Source organism: Natator depressus, chromosome 14 (assembly GCF_965152275.1).
Source record: "Natator depressus isolate rNatDep1 chromosome 14, rNatDep2.hap1, whole genome shotgun sequence".
NCBI lineage: Eukaryota > Metazoa > Chordata > Testudines > Cheloniidae > Natator > Natator depressus.
The window spans coordinates 22,632,491-22,647,419 of record NC_134247.1 but is presented as its reverse complement, the minus strand read 5'-3'; the positions used below and the strand labels follow the sequence as shown (position 1 = coordinate 22,647,419).

At 46.9% G+C, this 14,929-nt stretch overlaps 2 protein-coding genes across 4 annotated transcripts in view; one reads left to right on the top strand and one right to left on the bottom strand.

Annotated features, from left to right (window-relative positions):
• STX8 (syntaxin 8) overlaps window positions 1-14,929 on the bottom strand; it is a 355,548-nt gene that overhangs the window by 135,030 nt on the left and 205,589 nt on the right. The window lies entirely within an intron of this gene.
• The window catches only part of NTN1 (netrin 1), a 200,932-nt gene that overhangs the window by 171,708 nt on the left and 14,295 nt on the right, over window positions 1-14,929 (top strand). For all 3 annotated transcript variants that reach the window (XM_074972028.1, XM_074972026.1, XM_074972027.1), the window contains one exon: window positions 2,779-2,853. In XM_074972028.1, the coding sequence (XP_074828129.1) occupies window positions 2,779-2,853 (75 nt within the window). The remainder of the gene's footprint in view (window positions 1-2,778; window positions 2,854-14,929) is intronic.

Genomic DNA, 14,929 nt, shown 5'->3' with positions numbered 1-14,929 from the left:
CAGGAGGTGCATTCCAACTGGTTCTACCTAACACAGGACCGTATTTTGATACTCTTGCTCCTGTTGAGTAGTAACTTGCTCCATAGAAATCCGTGGCACTACTCATGGAGTAGGATACATACGCTGAGGAGTAAGGCTGGCACAATTGATGCTTTCTACTTAGGCATGCCTGGTATGTCCCAGCAGAAGTCAGTGGGCTAATGCAGAGGTCTGTGTTTTTGTCACACATTGGAGTGCTGACTTCCCACCAGAGTCAGCACAGGTTCAATAGAACAAACTTCCCCAGCAATTCTGGAGAGTAACTCAAGTTTCAAATAGCTATTGCAACTACAAAGGCCCTAGTGGGCTTAGAAACCGCTCATTCTTTCTGCACCTCTCCAAGGTTAGGAGAGTGGTGGGTAAGGTGTTCCTAGTTCCCAGTCACTTCCCCACGCTGTGCCTCTGTTACCCCTTTACTCTTGGTCTATTTAGATTGTGAGGTCTTCCAGGCAAGGGCCATTTCTCCCTATGGGTTTGGACAAGACCTACCACAATGAGGCCCTGATCTCAGCTGGAGCCTCCAGGCCCTACCATAATGCAAATAATAAGAGCAGTGTAACAGGGTGGCTTGTGTATGGGTTGGAGAGCCTGGGGCTAAGGCAGCCCTGATTGCAAGATGAACCCCACCTGAGAGGAATCTAGTGATTCTGATATGAAAGGCAGCAGGATGCTGCAGAGAGGGGCATGGCTGGGAAAGTAGCTGAGCTTGCCAGAGGCAGTACAGGTGGCCTGCCTGTAAACAGGGGATGCTCGGGAAACAGGATGTTGTGTGGAGCTGGGGCTGGTGGACACAGCAGCTATGAGGAGCAAGTTATGCTGGTTCAGAGTCCTAGCCAGACCATGCTGGAGTTACAGGAGAGAAGGTGAGCTGAGAAGCTGTGTGTTTGTTCTGGACATTTGACAAAATCTGTTGCCAGCCTGAGGAGTGCTGGTGAAGAGTGAATTAGGGGATTTGACCTTACAAGGTCACTGGAGACTGAGTGAGTTCTTTAAGGGGCCTGTATGAAGGGGAAATAGAGGTAGAATGGCCACAAGGTTGTAAGCGGCAATGGTGCTACAAGCAGCTTCAGAAGATCGGGTCCAGCGCTAGCGGAGATGCAGGCAGAAACTGCCCGGTTCTCTTTAGAACATTCCAAAGGCTTCTCTCCAGCAGCAGACTGAATCAGGTCAGAACGTGAGCTCGGGGAGGTGTGTCAGAAAGTCACCTGCAACTTCCCATCAGCTGCTTGTGCCCTGGCAGCCTTGCCCTTTGCTGACACTGCTTCCCTTTCCTGCTTTCCTCCTCCCCAGCCCTCAGTCACAGAGCTCTGGTGCCTCTCAGTGGCATTTCAATGGCATTTGCATTTTTTTAAGGATTACAAAACAACTGCTTAAAAATGGGAGAGGGGTGAGAGAGATGCTGGAGAGTGGGTATTTTTGTGTTGATATCTGCCCTTATTCAGTCTGGCCTCCTGCCTGAGTCAAACTTTCACTCCCTTTACATTTCCCCCTCCCTTTGGGGGCACAGAACCTCTAAAGCCAATGGTGGAAGCACCAACATCGAAGTCATTTAAAATTGTTACAGTGCCAAGGTGCAGTGTGGCCGTGACAACATGGCCATCGCATGGTTGCATGTGATGTTATTTTGTCACCACCTTGTGCCAATATATTTGCGCCTCACAGTGGAGTGTCATGGCGACAGGGGATGGATCATTTGCTGATGACCTGTTCCGTTCTTGCCCTCTGTTGCACCTGGCCCTGGCCACTGTCGGAAGACAGGACACTGGGCTAGATGGACCTTTGGTCTGACCCAGCCTGGCCGCTCTTACGTTCTCATGGCAGTGCAGTGTACTGCTGTTACGTCACCACGTTGCAGCACGGCTGCCTCATGATGTGTTGTCTGCTCCAGCCACATGGCCAGACTTAGACCCACCCTGTCAAAACTGGAATGGCTCTGCCAAAAGCCGAGCCGGGAGGAGCCGCTGACGTATCGGGAATCACTCCGTACCCGGTGGGCTGAAATGCATGGAATTGCTCCAGCACAGCCAACACAGCCCTATGTTGCCAGCGCTGCCAGAGCAACAGCCCCGGCTCCATCACATTAGTGGCAGTGGAACACAGGCCGATGTTCCGAGGAGTAAAATCATCATGTCACAGCAGTAGGGCCCATTAGAAATGAAATGTTCCTACTGGGGTATTTTATTTGCACACTCCAGTAGAGTGGACACCAAAAGGCTTTGCTAATGCTTCATGGGCTGCTAATTTCCTCTCTGACCTCTTTTGTTGGAGCATGACCCCAGCCAGAATCTCTCTGCAATGAATGCCAAAGCCTGCCACAGGCCTGGGTTAGGGGTGACAATGAGGCCTCTGTGGGCTTTAATCAGGCTCCAGTTTGCAGTTTAAGAACAGGGGGAATTTGTGTGGCTCTCAAAAGAGCTGGGTGGCACAATAAGGGAGGCCCTGGGCTCTCCCATGAAGGCAGAGGCAGCCCGGCGAAGACAGCTAAAGGGATTCGTCAGGCGGGGAGGAGGGAGGATGGCTTCCTTTGTAAAAGGCTTTCTTTAGAAAGGAAGGTTTTGCTGAATGCCCCTGCTAGACGACCCAATCGGGGCCTGGCAGATGGATATCACAGGCATGCTGCTTATTCATGGCAGCCTGCAGCTTTTCTCGCTTCCCCCTCCCCCAGCCTTTTATGCATTTTTAAGGCTAATTTGTTTTGTTAATCTTTTCTTGCCCTCTCGCTTTCTCTCCCCCCTACAGATTGTGACTCATACTGCAAGGCGTCCAAGGGGAAGCTGAAGATTAACATGAAGAAATACTGCAAGAAAGACTATGGTGAGTTGTGCATTCTTGGCCTTCTCAGCGTTTTTAAAGTGAGGGGGATTTTTAAAAAACATCTCTTTCCTGAAATGCAAGTGGCCTCATTTGTATTAGATGAGACTGCAAGGGATGAGCTCTAGCATGTCTGAACCCAGGAGGTATTCCACCCAGCGTAGTCACAGATTGTGCAGGTGAGGGGCGTGTATGTGGAAGGGACCACGTGCATTTCCAGGTGCACCTCAGAAGAACTCGGTACATATGGAAGGAGCAGAGAGGTCAGGATTCCTGTACAGATTCATCTCTGCTCTAGTGCAATCTCTGCTCCTTCCTGCCCCATGCTCTGAGTTTGTTGTAACCTGTATTTTAGGCATTATTTTCCTATGGTTTAGAGATGAAATCAGCCGCCCTAAGCAAGGCTCTAAATCACAGTGATGCATGTGTGTGCAATGACACTTCTAAAACACACAGTGATGCTTTAAAAGTATGTGCAATGAACAGTGAACACCATTTCCCCAGGGTCCTTGCCCAGCACTGCATTCTCTGTTACCTAGAGTTCCCTGCAGCCCATGCCCACGCCTCAGCCCAAGTGTTGCATACTCAGTTATGGCAGTGACCTTTTAAAAATTGTTTTAGGCTTTGGAAAACAAGTGGCCAATGCTGCTTTGTCATTTGAGTGCATATACTCTTCCCCATCCAGCTTCACCAGGCACAACTCTCCCCATAGCACGGAAGTCTCATGGTTTGGTCTCCATGCTACAGGTTATCGTTAGTGCTTAGCAATTTTCAGAGTGACTGAAACAAGGGGTAGGGGAAGAGAAATGTCTGCAGACACAGTGACCGGTCGGCTGTGTCTTAGCAAGAGAATACTGTGTGTTTCATGCAGTAGGATTTTAATGATTGTTCAAGCTAGGATGGCGTTCAGTTCATTGGGAAAGTCAGACCTTGCACAATCAAAAGCTCTCCCATCTCATTTGTCTGGAAAGTTACAGTTTTCCAAATCAGACGGGAACATCTAATCAAAAGACCAGCTTCAAAGGTTAAGATCATCCATGCTTTTCCACTGCCAGAGCCCTAACGTCCTACACTCGGGCACTTACTGGGCGGAGTAGCTAGATAATTTGGCAAGAGGGGAAGTGCTGTGTCACACTGCATGACGTAGCAGTACAGAGGCCCCTGAAGTCAATGTTGCAGTGCCAGTTAATACCGGCAGAGAGCCTGGCCCCTAAGGGTTAGCTATTGGTTACACACTTTTGTTTTTTGTTTTGATTTAATGTAGATAAAATGAACCCAATGAGATCCTAAGCTAAACTATCTGTCCCTAAAATGTAGGGGACAAGCTTTATTGGACCAACTTCTGTTGGTGAGAGAGACAAACTTTCAAGCTACACAGAGCTCTTCTTCGGGTCTGGGAAAGGTATAAGAGTCACAGCTAAATACCAGATGGAACTGATATCCTTATGCTAAACCGTCTGATTCATTTGTAACACTAGTTTTGCCAGTGACTTCTATGGAGTTACTCCTGATTCACACTAGTGTATGTGAGAGAAGTATCATAGATTTTTAAGGACAGAAGAGACTCTGAGTTCATGTAGTCTATAAACACAGACCATAGAATTTTACTTCTGTATTGAGCCAAACATCAACCCTTTGTGTTTCTTATACCCTTTAATGATAGGTTGATGCTTAGATCCTTGGTCATGAAGATATCTTTACAAAAAGAAGTTTGTAATGGAGCTGTAATTTAATTACATCATCAATATCTTTGACAAGTTCTTGGGCCAGTGTCAGCTGCAATTCAAAGTGTTGAGTCTCATCTATGGAGCCCAAAGGGCCTCATTCTGATCCTAGATACTCTGGTAGCATTTCACTGAGGGGTCTCCAAAGAAGTAAATAGACTTACTGTGGGCTTAGCTGAAGTTAAATGAGGTTAGAATCTGTTTGAGTCTTGGCTTTTGGGAACATCAGCCCTGCTTCCCAAGTGTTGCCATTGCAGTTGCAATTAGCTGGGGGTATTCTAGGTGTTAGGAATCTGATTGATGGAAAATTTCCGTGCAGTCTGTTAGGGATGGAATCAATAGGGCTCTGTAGAAATGTAACTGAAGTTTGTAGCAATGACTTCAAACATGCCTACAGGGACTGAGACCATTTCTATAGGGTTGGTTTTTTTTAAAGTCACCCATGGAATTTTACATTAGGGCTCTAATATGCGATTACATTTTATAGGATAGTCCAAAAATCCTACAGATAATTGATCATTTTCTGTTTAATTCCATGGGGCTTTCCTATTAGGGTGGGAGACTGGGGGCAGCAGGCTGTGTGCAGTCAAGGACTCTGCAGTCCTGAATTCACTTCCTTCACTAGGATGAGGCCCTGAGCCAACTTCTATTGAGGTCAATGGGAATCTTCCCGTTGACTGTAATGGAAACTGAATTGGGCCCTGGCAGAGCTGGGCCACCTTCTCCCTTAAACGGAAGCCCCTTTACCTCACTCTGGCAGAGTAAAGAAGACTTAAAGTGAGTGTGAATTACAGTTGTATTCATTTTAAAGCCCCTTGATGCTGCTCGAGCAGGGTAAAGAGGCCTTTGTGTAAATGAGAATCAGCTTCCTGTGCATATTGATCTTCAGAGTCCATCTCTACGCACTGGCTGTTGCCTGTATGTAGCGGGGGAGTGGACTGATGTATAATACACTATGTAAAAGTGTTCAGATCCACAGCTGGTGAAACTAAGCACATTGCAGGGGCAGGGCCCGACATTTTTAGTCAGGCATGCAGTTCTACATGGGCATGCAAAATGGCATCCTCCCTGCAGCATGACCTTGCCCATGTGATACGAGCCCACACTATGCGTAGCCTGCCATGTAGGTCTAGAACATGGCATCCTCCAGGTGTGTTCGGGGGCTGGATGGAATCCTCCTATGGGCACAGCTGGTTCAGGGGCACACACGCATGCATTGCATACACTGCTCCAGTGATCTCAACAGTGCTGCATCCACTTAGGAGCTGGTCTAGGGTATTTATTAGGGCCTTTTGTTTGTAATAGTTGCCTGTTAGGTTCAGTATTGTACATGCTCCTAGAGATGTACCAGGCATATTTTAAAATCAGGTTTTAATGAATAATGAAGTAATTACAAGACACTCTTTGGCCATGTTTTATTTCTGTGGGTGTCTTGATTTCATCCCCACTCTTCCCATTCACCACAAGTGGCGCATTATATCCCCATCCCATTGTCTCCCTTGCTGGGGGGCTAAGATATTGTCGTCCAAGCCCCGTACCCTACCCGTGTCATGTTTGGGGCTGATCAGCATACTTGTACATGTTGATTTCAATCTGTTGCTGTGTCAGTCCGGGGCCAGTTTTTAATGTGATGCCTGGAGCAAGCCCCGATGAGCTAAGCTGAATGCTGGAGGCCTCTGGAAAAAAAATAAAAAGGCATCCTCTCTGTATCAAAGTTTCCAGCAGCAGTGGTAATGGCACCTCCTCCTCCTCGTTCGGAACGTGTAGTCACACCAGCCGCCCGGCACATCCTGGAAGTGTTTGCAAACGCAGAACTAATTTCCATTTAACACTCCTTCACAACATCTTTTTCATACAAGGGAATTCCTGGCAGTGGCAGAAATTGCTGTGTTCTGAGATGCTCTGCTTTGGCTTTGTATTCTGACAGCTTCACGTGAACTCACGGGATCAAGCGTGCACAGAGGGGCAGTAAGAAGAGGGCCCTGTTCTTGTACATATACTCACCTCCTCTTCCACCCCCCCCTCCAGCTCTCACCCATCCTCCCTCCCTCTGAAATAAAATTCCATCGTGCATTTACAGAATTAAACCCTGAATAATTTATAATCTTTGTTTTCTAACATAGGGAAGGCGGGGGAGAGGGCAAACTTTGAAACAGCAGCAATCAAGACTTTCCCAGCCAGTCCCACAGTGCAGGGTTTGAATGGAAAATCTGCCTGTTTATTCTTGCTTTATACCACATGGCAAATGTGTTCTGAAGTTTAAATGCGAGACCATCCCCATTCTGCAACAATGAACAGGCAGGGCTGGAATGCATTCACTACAGAATTATTAAAAAGGACCCTGCCAAATTCTGCTCCCACTGACACACGAGCCACCAGGGAGTTGAAATCCTATTTCAAAATCTGCCACAAATGTCTTCCATAGTGTTACTTACAAGTAGCCCCTTCAATTATTACAGGGAAATAATTTTAAACATCACATGCACTTTTCAGCTTTGAAGCTGCGTGTTGACTTTTTGCATTTCACAAGTTAGTTTCAACATCATTTCCAGTCAGTTACAGATCCTGGGTCTCACGCACTAGCAGAGTCTTGCAGTGTAGGAATTTTACAGCATGGCAATGGTTAGGGTTGTTTCACCCCCCAAAAATCTTGGATTTATTTATTTATTTATTTTTAAATCTCTGTTAGGTTCTTGTGAAACATTTTTTAAAAGAAGAACTGAAGTTTTAGGCTTTGAGAATCTCATGCTATTGCTTTAAGGGGGAAAGCGCTTGTCAGCTACTACAGTTGTGAAGACAGTATAAAAACCTGTATAGAACAGTACAAAACCCTATACTTGCAATGAAGTACCCTAGCAGGATGCATAGGAAGAAAGAGGGAGCTATGGAAGTTGCAATATTTTGTTTATTTTTTGTTCCATCCGGTGGCAACATTTGTTTAAAAAAACCACAACAACCCAACAACGTCCCAAGGAAGTTTGGGTAGGGGTTGGGTTCCGATCTTGTGGCGCGCTGAGACCCTGCTGGGAAGTGGAGCATCCCTTCACTTCCACTGAAGGGGCTCTGAAGTGGAGGTGCTCAGTGCCCCCCAGGATCACACCCATAATGCAGTTCTTACCAGTTTCCCATGCCCAAACAGGCCTACGGTCAGTAGATCATCTTAGAACATTTGGGACTCTACTTTTTCAATCAGTGGTGTCTGAGTGAACGTACCAAACGGTATCAAGTCAAATGAAGGAACATCCAAGGGTGTCAAAATGTGTACTCCTTGGATATGAAACAAGGAGAAGAGGGTGGGGGAGAGCAATCCCAGCCACATAGGCTAGCCGGCACTCATGCTGGCGGGGCCTTGTAAGCATGCATTAGGTGAGGGCAGCCCAGCTTCCGAAACATTCCAGGAGGGAATAAAAGATTGAAAAGGCGCCCGGAGTGATAATAAAGACTTTTTGACTGACACCCAAGCGGGAAGCCAATTAGGAAACAGTTTGCCTCAACTTTACAGAATGATAGCAGCTCTGAATGTCCTAAAAGGCCCTAATTAGGTTGAACATGGTTACTTCTCTTGTGAGCTAAAGCGGGAAGCTATCATCTGGATAGCTCTGCTCAATCAGGCTTTTTATCTTCCTTTTTAATTCAGTGACTCAAAGCAGATCTTTTTATTTATTTATTTATTATCTATTTGTGCTTTTTTTAAAAAAGGCTGTTTCCCGCAAAGTATATTCTGTACAAATATTTTGAGCTAAGCCATGTAAGAGGGACTCAACTTCAATTTAAACCTCAATGAGACTTGGGGTAGAACAAAATTCTTTTTACTTTACTACTAAGTGGAATTAGTTAATGACTTTGCTAAATCCCTGTTACACAGAAAACAAGACCGAGCTGGTAAACTGGGAGATTAAACTTTCTGAGCTCAGGGCTTTGTAAACGATATACTGGGAAGCCTTGGGTTTGTGAGGGTATCTAGGTTTGGAGGTGAAGTTGGTGAGGAGAACTTTCTCCCCCCATCTTCCTGGCCTAGTGAAGAAGTGCGTGGCAGAGGTTACTTCTCAGCTGCTTTGCACCTTGTGTGGTCGTTCTCAGTTGTGCAAAGAGGGTGTGGGACACTCGCACTATGGTGTGAGTGAGAAGAGGATTCTGACCGGATAGCATTTTACTCCCACTTTCCACAGGAGTGAATGACACGCAACGTGCAAGGGAAAGGAGAATTACACCCTGGGTTTCTATTCTAATGGAGGTGCAGCCTTCTCTGCAGGCCAGTCCCTGGAGTCAAATGTACCCCCCCAACCAACATTGCTGTACTAGTAAAAGCATAGGCCTGGTCTTAGACCAGATACTCTGGTCCAACCGAGTTGTGCTCAGCACTAGAATGTGATGCAATCCCCCATCAGATTCAAGTATTGAGCCATTCTTTAAGCCACCCTTTGTGCCTACTCCATTCAGAGCTGTCTGACCACCAGGCTACTGCCTGGGCAAATTAGATCAGCCTCAGGGTTGCTCTACTTTACTCCAGCTGCTTGTGGTCTCAGAGGGCCAATCCCAAATCCAGGGATCAGAGAGGTGTTGAGATTCCCCAGCCTGGCCTCAAACGCTGGGTAGTGGGGGGAGCACTGGAGCTGCTTTGCTAGCCTTACATCGTGGAGGGTTCCCCAATCCAAGAGGAATCCTACACTGTCCAGTTAAGCTAGCTTTAAAGCTGCTTTTCCCTATGGGAGACACACAAAGCAACCATAACTGGACAGGGAATTTGGCCCAGGGAAGTTTCTGCCCATGTGACTCCAGGGTGAGCATTGGTGCCTGACTCCAAGCCCATGGAGATCTCAGGCAGCAGTTCTGTGGTCACCGGTGAGAATTTCGAGTTACACTTGTCCAGGATGCTGCTGGCTGCATCAGCATCACTAGAGAGTCTGCCTTTCTGCCAGCACAACTGGGGACCTGGATCAGTATTTGGATCAGGTACCTGGCATCAGTATTTGACCTGAAGGAGTGATAGGTGCTCAACACCTCTGAAAAGCCAGTCACTTATTTAGATCCCTACATTTCAAGCCTTGGTTTTCCTGTCTGTGCCTAACCAGTGATGAACAGGAACTATGTTAAACTGCCCCCGTCTCCAAGGGGCTGAGCCCAAGCAGCTCTAGCTACTGGATATGTTGAAGCATTCACTGACAGCATTAAGCGGGTGAGAGGACTCGATTAATAGAGAATTAAAGGAGGATAATATCACTAATGCCAGTCAAGACGGGTTTATGGAAAATAAATATGTCAACTTGATGTCTATTTCTGAAGTTTGGCTGCTAACGGTAATAGTATTGCTGTAATATACACAGACTTCGGCAAGGTGTTTGACTTGGTAGCACATGATATTCTGATAAAAAACTAGAAAGATACGAAACTAACATGATACAATTAAAAGCTCACTAACCAATATGTCTCAAAATCTAATTGTAAACTGCGTGTTTCTAGTTGGGTCCCACAGGAATCGGTTCTTGGCCCTACGCTATTTAACATTTTTATCAATGCCGTGGAAAAAAACATAAAATCATCACGGATAAAGTCTGTAGATGACACAAATTGGGAGAGGAGTAAATAATGAAGAGGATGCATCAGTGATAAAGAACAATCTGGATTGTTTAATAAACTAGCTGCAAGGAAACACTATGCATTTTACTATAGCTAAATGTAAATATATACATCTAGGAACAAAGAATGTAGGCCTTAGTTAGAGGATGGGAAGCAGTGACTCTGAAAAAGATTTGGGGGTTGTGGTGGATAAGCAGCTGAACATGAGCTCCTAGTGTAATGCTGTGGCCCAAAGAGCTAATGCGACCCTGGAACGCATAAACAGGGAAACCTTGAGTGGGACTACAGAGATTGTTTTTTTACTTCTGTGTTTGGCACTGGTGTGACTGTGGCTGGAATATTGTGGCCAGTTCTGGCATCCATAATTCAAGAGGGATGTTGATAAATTGGAGAGGGTTCAGAGAAGATCCACAAGAATGATTGATTAATGGATTAGAAAACCTGCTTTATAGTGACAGAGCTCCATCTATTCAGTTTAACAAAAAGAAGATTAAGGAGATTTGATTACAGCCTATAAGTACCTACATGGGGAGCAAATATTTAACAGTGGGCTCTTCAATTCAACAGGGGGCAGAGAAAGATCTAACATGAGCCAATGGCTGGAAGTTGAAGCTAGACAAATTCAGGGTGGAAATAAGGAGTACATTTTTAACAGGGAGAGTAGGTAACCACTGGAACAATTTACCAAGGGCTGTGGTGGATTCTCCCTCACTGACAATTTTTAAATCTAGAATGGATGTTTGTCTAAAAGCTCTGCTCTGGGAATTGTTTGGGGACAGGTCTCTGTGCCTGTGACTAAATGATCACATGAGCCTTTCTGGCCCTGGGACCTATGACTCTGTGAAGGAGCAGTGAGGGGAGCGAAATAACACAAAGGGAGGTAGGGCCTATGAAAGTCAGTGGGAGTCTCGTTACTGGCATCAGTGGGCAATGGCTAAGGATCCCGATCCTCAAAGGTATTTAGGTGTCTCACTCCTATTGAAAAACGGGAATTCGGTACCTAATACCGTTGAAGATCTGGGCCAAGGCCAGGGCCAGCTCCAGGCACCAGGGTTCCAAGCAGGTGCTTGGGGCGGCAGTCAGAAAGGGGCGGCAGTGTTTCCGCTATGGCGGCAATTCGGTGGCAGCTTCTCTGTTCCGCCGGCCGCGGCAGCAATTCAGTGGTAGCTTCTTCCCTTTGCCGTCTGTGGCGGCAATTAGTTGGCGACAGTTTTTTTCACTGCTTGGGGCGACAAAAACGGTAAAGCCGGCCCTGGCCAAGGCTGTTAGAGATTTGAGCAAGAAATATCACCACGAGATTCAGTTTGGAACCCAGCTGCTCATACATGTAGGGAGAAATAGCGGCTGCCAAAAGAAAAAGGGCTAGTCTAGTTTTGGGGATGCAGATAGAGAGGCACACATCATCACAAAGCAGGGAAGCCCCAGGCCCTTCTCTCTGCAGCTCTGAAATATTAGCCTGATTCTATTCTTACCATGGGCTTTAGTGGAGTTACTGCAGTTTTACACTGCTGGGAGGGAGAAGAGAATTGGGCAAATTGTGATGATCATTTCTGGGCATCTATTTACTAAAAGATATAGGCAAGTTGGAGGGAGTTCAGAGAAGAGAAACCCAAAGTGGTTATGGCTTATGTGGCCAAGCTGAAGGAGGTAAATCCGCATAGCGCGAAACACAGTAACAATCTGCAGGTATTAGAAGGGTCTGAAGTCCAAAGAGGCAGAGGAATAATTTAGTGAAGTACGGAGACTTTTAGACTGAATATAAACTTCCCGTGGAATAAGTTTCCTAAGGGATCCCCCTATTGCCTGGCCCACGTAGCACAGAACTGGACAGGCCAGTCTGGCGCTGGCAGGGAGATGGACGGGATTAAATAGCCCTTTTCCATCCCTCGAGTCTCTGGCTGTTCCGCTCTCTGAGGAGGGAAGGATACTGTCATTTCCAGCTCAGCTTCGGAATCTCCATTACAATCTCTTTGGCAGTCCCAGACGGTCTGTCCTCACCTGAAGGCTCTGGCACCGGGCCCAGTGAAGCCAAACCCTGAGCAGCCATGAAGGAGAAAGTAAAACCACAGGCTGCATTTGTAGGGATTCCCGGCTCCATTCCCTAGCACAATAGGATATGGGCTAATTGGTGGCTTTGGAGGGGCTGAGGACAGGCCTGGGTCAGCATAGAAAGTGAACGGGTATTGACCTCTAGAGAAGGTAGCACCTCCAGGTCAAAGCTGAGGTCATTAGGAGGCCAGGGAAGGAAAGATTAACTGCCCCTTGGTATGTTTGTGCTGCACCACACCTGGCCTGTGAATAAACAGAGGGTTTCAATTTCCAGAGCTGTTAATCTCTTAATTCTTTCGGACATGTGCATTATACATTCTCTCTCTCCCTCTCCCTCCTCTCTCTCTCTCTCTCTCAGCCCCCCTCCCTTCCTCTCCAAATGCAAAAATAAATCTACCCCCAGGAACCCTGGGCATTGAGACTTCTTGTTCACAGTCCTTCTGACCTCGCTTGGGAGGGTTCCCTTTGCCCCAGCATGGACCCGATCATGCACAACTGAAACCAGAGGGAGCAGATTTGTAGCCTCTTCATGGGGATCCCAGTGTGAACAGTGTCACCAAACTAGGAGTGAACCCTTCCTCCTGCCTCTCCAGAGGGACCCGATCCCGTCCACTCCCACTGACATCTCGGGGGCTATCCAGCCTTGCCTGCGAGTTCTCTTCGGCTTTGAACAGTTTCGCTTGCCCAGGAAGGGGAGGCAACCACAAGCCCCTTCTTAAAGCAAAAGCCAAAGCTGTCCTCCCTGTGCACCATGCAGCAAACTCCTTGAGAGCAGAGAGCTCAGCCCCTTTCCGAGTGTAGCAGGAAGTGACCCCCCCAACACCCACATCCCTTTAGCACACCCAGGGGAGCAAGAGGAATTAGTGGGACTGGGGGCAGCCTTCCACCAGCAAATCACTTGACTGCCATTGCATACCATGCTGGCCCACCCCCACTCCCTTGACTCACCAGTCCCTTCCCAATCAACATTTGGAAGAGGGGCTGGGGGGAGACGGTGGGATCCTATTCGAAAAGGTGAGATCATCTTCTCACTCTGCCCTTTCTTGGAAAAATCCTTCCTTCGCTGAGACTTCGGTTAGCCACCCCTTTGTTGAAAGGCATCTTGGCAGCGGCACATGGAAAAATCAAAATATGTTTTGAAAAGGCAACTTTTAAAAAGTATTCCACATAGAAACCTAAAACGATCCGTTCTGAGGAGGCCCCTAGGGACAGACTGAGAGAGCGAGGCAGGGGATAACCCATACCTCTGCTTTTTATAAAGCCTCTCTCCAGAAGAGAGACCTCCTCTCCGTATTATTGTGGACAAACCATATTTCTGAATGCAGGGGGAAGGTCCATGGAGCGGGAGTGAATGGCTGTGAAATCCCCAGCATAACTGCGTCCATATGCTCTGGAACGCTGTGTGACAAAGGAAAATTCTGGGGGAGAGAAGCACAGAGGTAACCTGCTCCTCCAGGGCTGTAATAAAACTGGCCCACGAATGAATTAGACCGTGCGAAAAGGAAAGGGCCTGAATGGGTCACACCCTCTCAAACAGCAAGAGATTAAACCTCATAAATCTCTGATATTAAACTGGTATGACACGGGTGAACCTAACCAATAAAACAATGCCGCAGCGTAAACGCCGTCTTCCAACACTGGTATGAACGCTGCTGGAGAGGCGGGATGGAACTAGAACCAGCTGACAGGACTGCCCTTAAACATGGAAAGTTTAGATGAGCTAGGAACAGGGGATTTGTTTCTGCTGCTATTGCCGTCTGTGGCAAAACAGCCATTGACTTCAACGGTAGCAGAATTTGCATTCCCCAACCCTGGTTAGTGAAAACCGAACAGATGCACATAAGGGTCTGGACTAAAGTTGGCTAGATTTAGGTTCAGATCCTGGCTCTTGACTGGCTTCCTGTGTGACCTTGGGCAAGTCACATGATCTCTCTGTGGTTTAGTTCCTGAGCTATCAAACAAGGATGATATGTCCCTACAGCACAGGGGTGCAATGCGGGTAAATACATTAGTGTTTGTGGGGTGCCCAGCTACCACAAGGATAGTTGGGTGTAGCCCACAGTCAGGCTTATTAGTGAATAAACTGGTACCTGTGTCGCTTATAAAAACAGGTCAAACCCTCATGAACTTAGCATGGAACCTGGCCCTGAGCCACCACTGGGTTGGGGTTAGGGCTTGCAGAAGCAAAACCCATCTGAGATTCTCCAGGATGCAACCCAGCCACACTTTAGCCTTCGCCAGCACCTTCTATCTGAGGCACTCAGAGTGTTTTACAAATGTTGACTGATTAAGCATCGCAGTAATCCTGTGCAATCAGTGCATTTCCCTTAATATGTTATTGCTCACAATAAAATGAGTTGCTAGACACCCCAGTTTGCATGGTGGCATTTTTCATCAAGTACCTGCCATCTGGGGTTCTTTGGAGACTCTTTCCACAAGATACCAAGACCTTCTCTGCAATAAATTCACACACACGCCACCCAGAAGTAAGTTCAGCCTGTTATTTTTAACATTATCATTAAAGATGAACATTGAAGCTCGAACATTTTAGGAAATGTTACCTTTTTACAGTATTGCCAACTCTCACACTATTTGATGCCTTTCTTAAAGCCCTAGCTTCTGGAGTCCTGTGATTATGTCAGAAGCTCCTTGCGGGGAGGCGGGTGTTTTTGTTTTTTAAGTAGTAAATTTCTAGGCCTCGTAACTGAGGCTAAAAGCTTAAAAACAGG